Consider the following 1,303-nt stretch of genomic DNA (forward strand, 5'->3'; position numbering starts at 1 on the left):
CTCCCTCTCTCTCTCTCTCTCTCTCTCTCTCTCTCTCTCTCTCTCTCTCTCTCTCTTATCTAATCTAAAAGTATTCATTCATTATTCAAGTTTGCAATTATAAATTATATTTACAAATTTTATGCAGCAAGATCAAAGAGAAAAGGAAAAAGTACCTACAAGTATAATTATGTCGCAGGATTCAGTCCGAAAAATCACAAAATCTAATGTGGTATGTAATTTATTCTATAGCTGACATATGACACACATGACAAACAATAATATTGTAAATTATAGTTTTAATTGAATATTGAAAACCAACAATTGTAATTTTTTAGGATAAGGCTATACAATTTATAACAAAACATAATATGAAAAGAAAAAGACGACGAAATATGGAAGCCATAAATGATGATAAAGTTAATCATTATTGTAAGAAATTTCAAAGTAACAAGAGAAGTAGGACATTGCTTACAGGATTTTCAAAGAGTTTAGCATTGTTAGAGATGCAATCTTATGTCACGCGTCAAGATTGGAAGCAGGCATTAAATTTATTTAGACTTCTTGAATGTCCTATTGAATTAGAGCCTTTAATATGGAGATATGCATTTATAATTTTATTGCATACTAATAATCCGTTACATCTCCAACAATTTTTCAATCAATGTATTGGTAGTCAAAGTTTAAATAACAGCACTTTGTTAGAAAAGTTATTGTTATTACCTCTAAAAGATGATAATTCATGATAGTCTATTACATTATATTGGCGTATTTGTGTTAAGTTAATATACAGTTTGTTAGATATAAATCTGTACAATTGTATTATACCTGATTATACTATGCTGTACTGTATAAGCTCCTCATATATTCTTTAATAAAGTCTTGAACGATTATTTTTATACATAATTATAACTATACATAAACATTGAATAGAAAAGCAATTGATAAAATTATATTGCAAGTATTGTACAGTTATATATCTTTAATAATCTTACACACTTTTCATTCATTGTCATCAATTATTTTTTTCTGTAATTTACTATTGTAATCATGATTTTAAGATAAAAAAGACTTATGATATTTATATAATTCTATCAATAGAGATATACTATTTACAAATATCTTTTGATTATATTTGTTCGAGCATTCAATATTATTATTGATACTTAAAAAATCTTTAAACAAATGTTTTAATTTTTACAATTTTTAAAAGAAATTTATTGGAGATAATAATAATATGTCTATGTGTATGTATGCATGTGTGATATTATTGAGATGATTGTTATTTTTGTACATTACATATATATATATATATATTAGCTAA

At 24.9% G+C, this 1,303-nt stretch overlaps 1 protein-coding gene across 1 annotated transcript; it reads left to right on the top strand.

Moving 5' to 3' along the window:
- The first annotated feature begins 90 nt into the window (after window positions 1-90).
- On the top strand, window positions 91-725 carry LOC108771280 (uncharacterized). Its single transcript, XM_018543100.1, has 2 exons — window positions 91-211; window positions 318-725. The coding sequence occupies exons 1-2, from the start codon at window positions 122-124 to the stop codon at window positions 723-725; spliced, it is 498 nt and encodes a 165-aa protein (XP_018398602.1). The 5' UTR covers window positions 91-121.
- The last annotated feature ends 578 nt before the right edge of the window (window positions 726-1,303 follow it).

The sequence above is a fragment of the Cyphomyrmex costatus genome, unplaced genomic scaffold (assembly GCF_001594065.2).
Source record: "Cyphomyrmex costatus isolate MS0001 unplaced genomic scaffold, Ccosl1.0 C2286719, whole genome shotgun sequence".
NCBI lineage: Eukaryota > Metazoa > Arthropoda > Insecta > Hymenoptera > Formicidae > Cyphomyrmex > Cyphomyrmex costatus.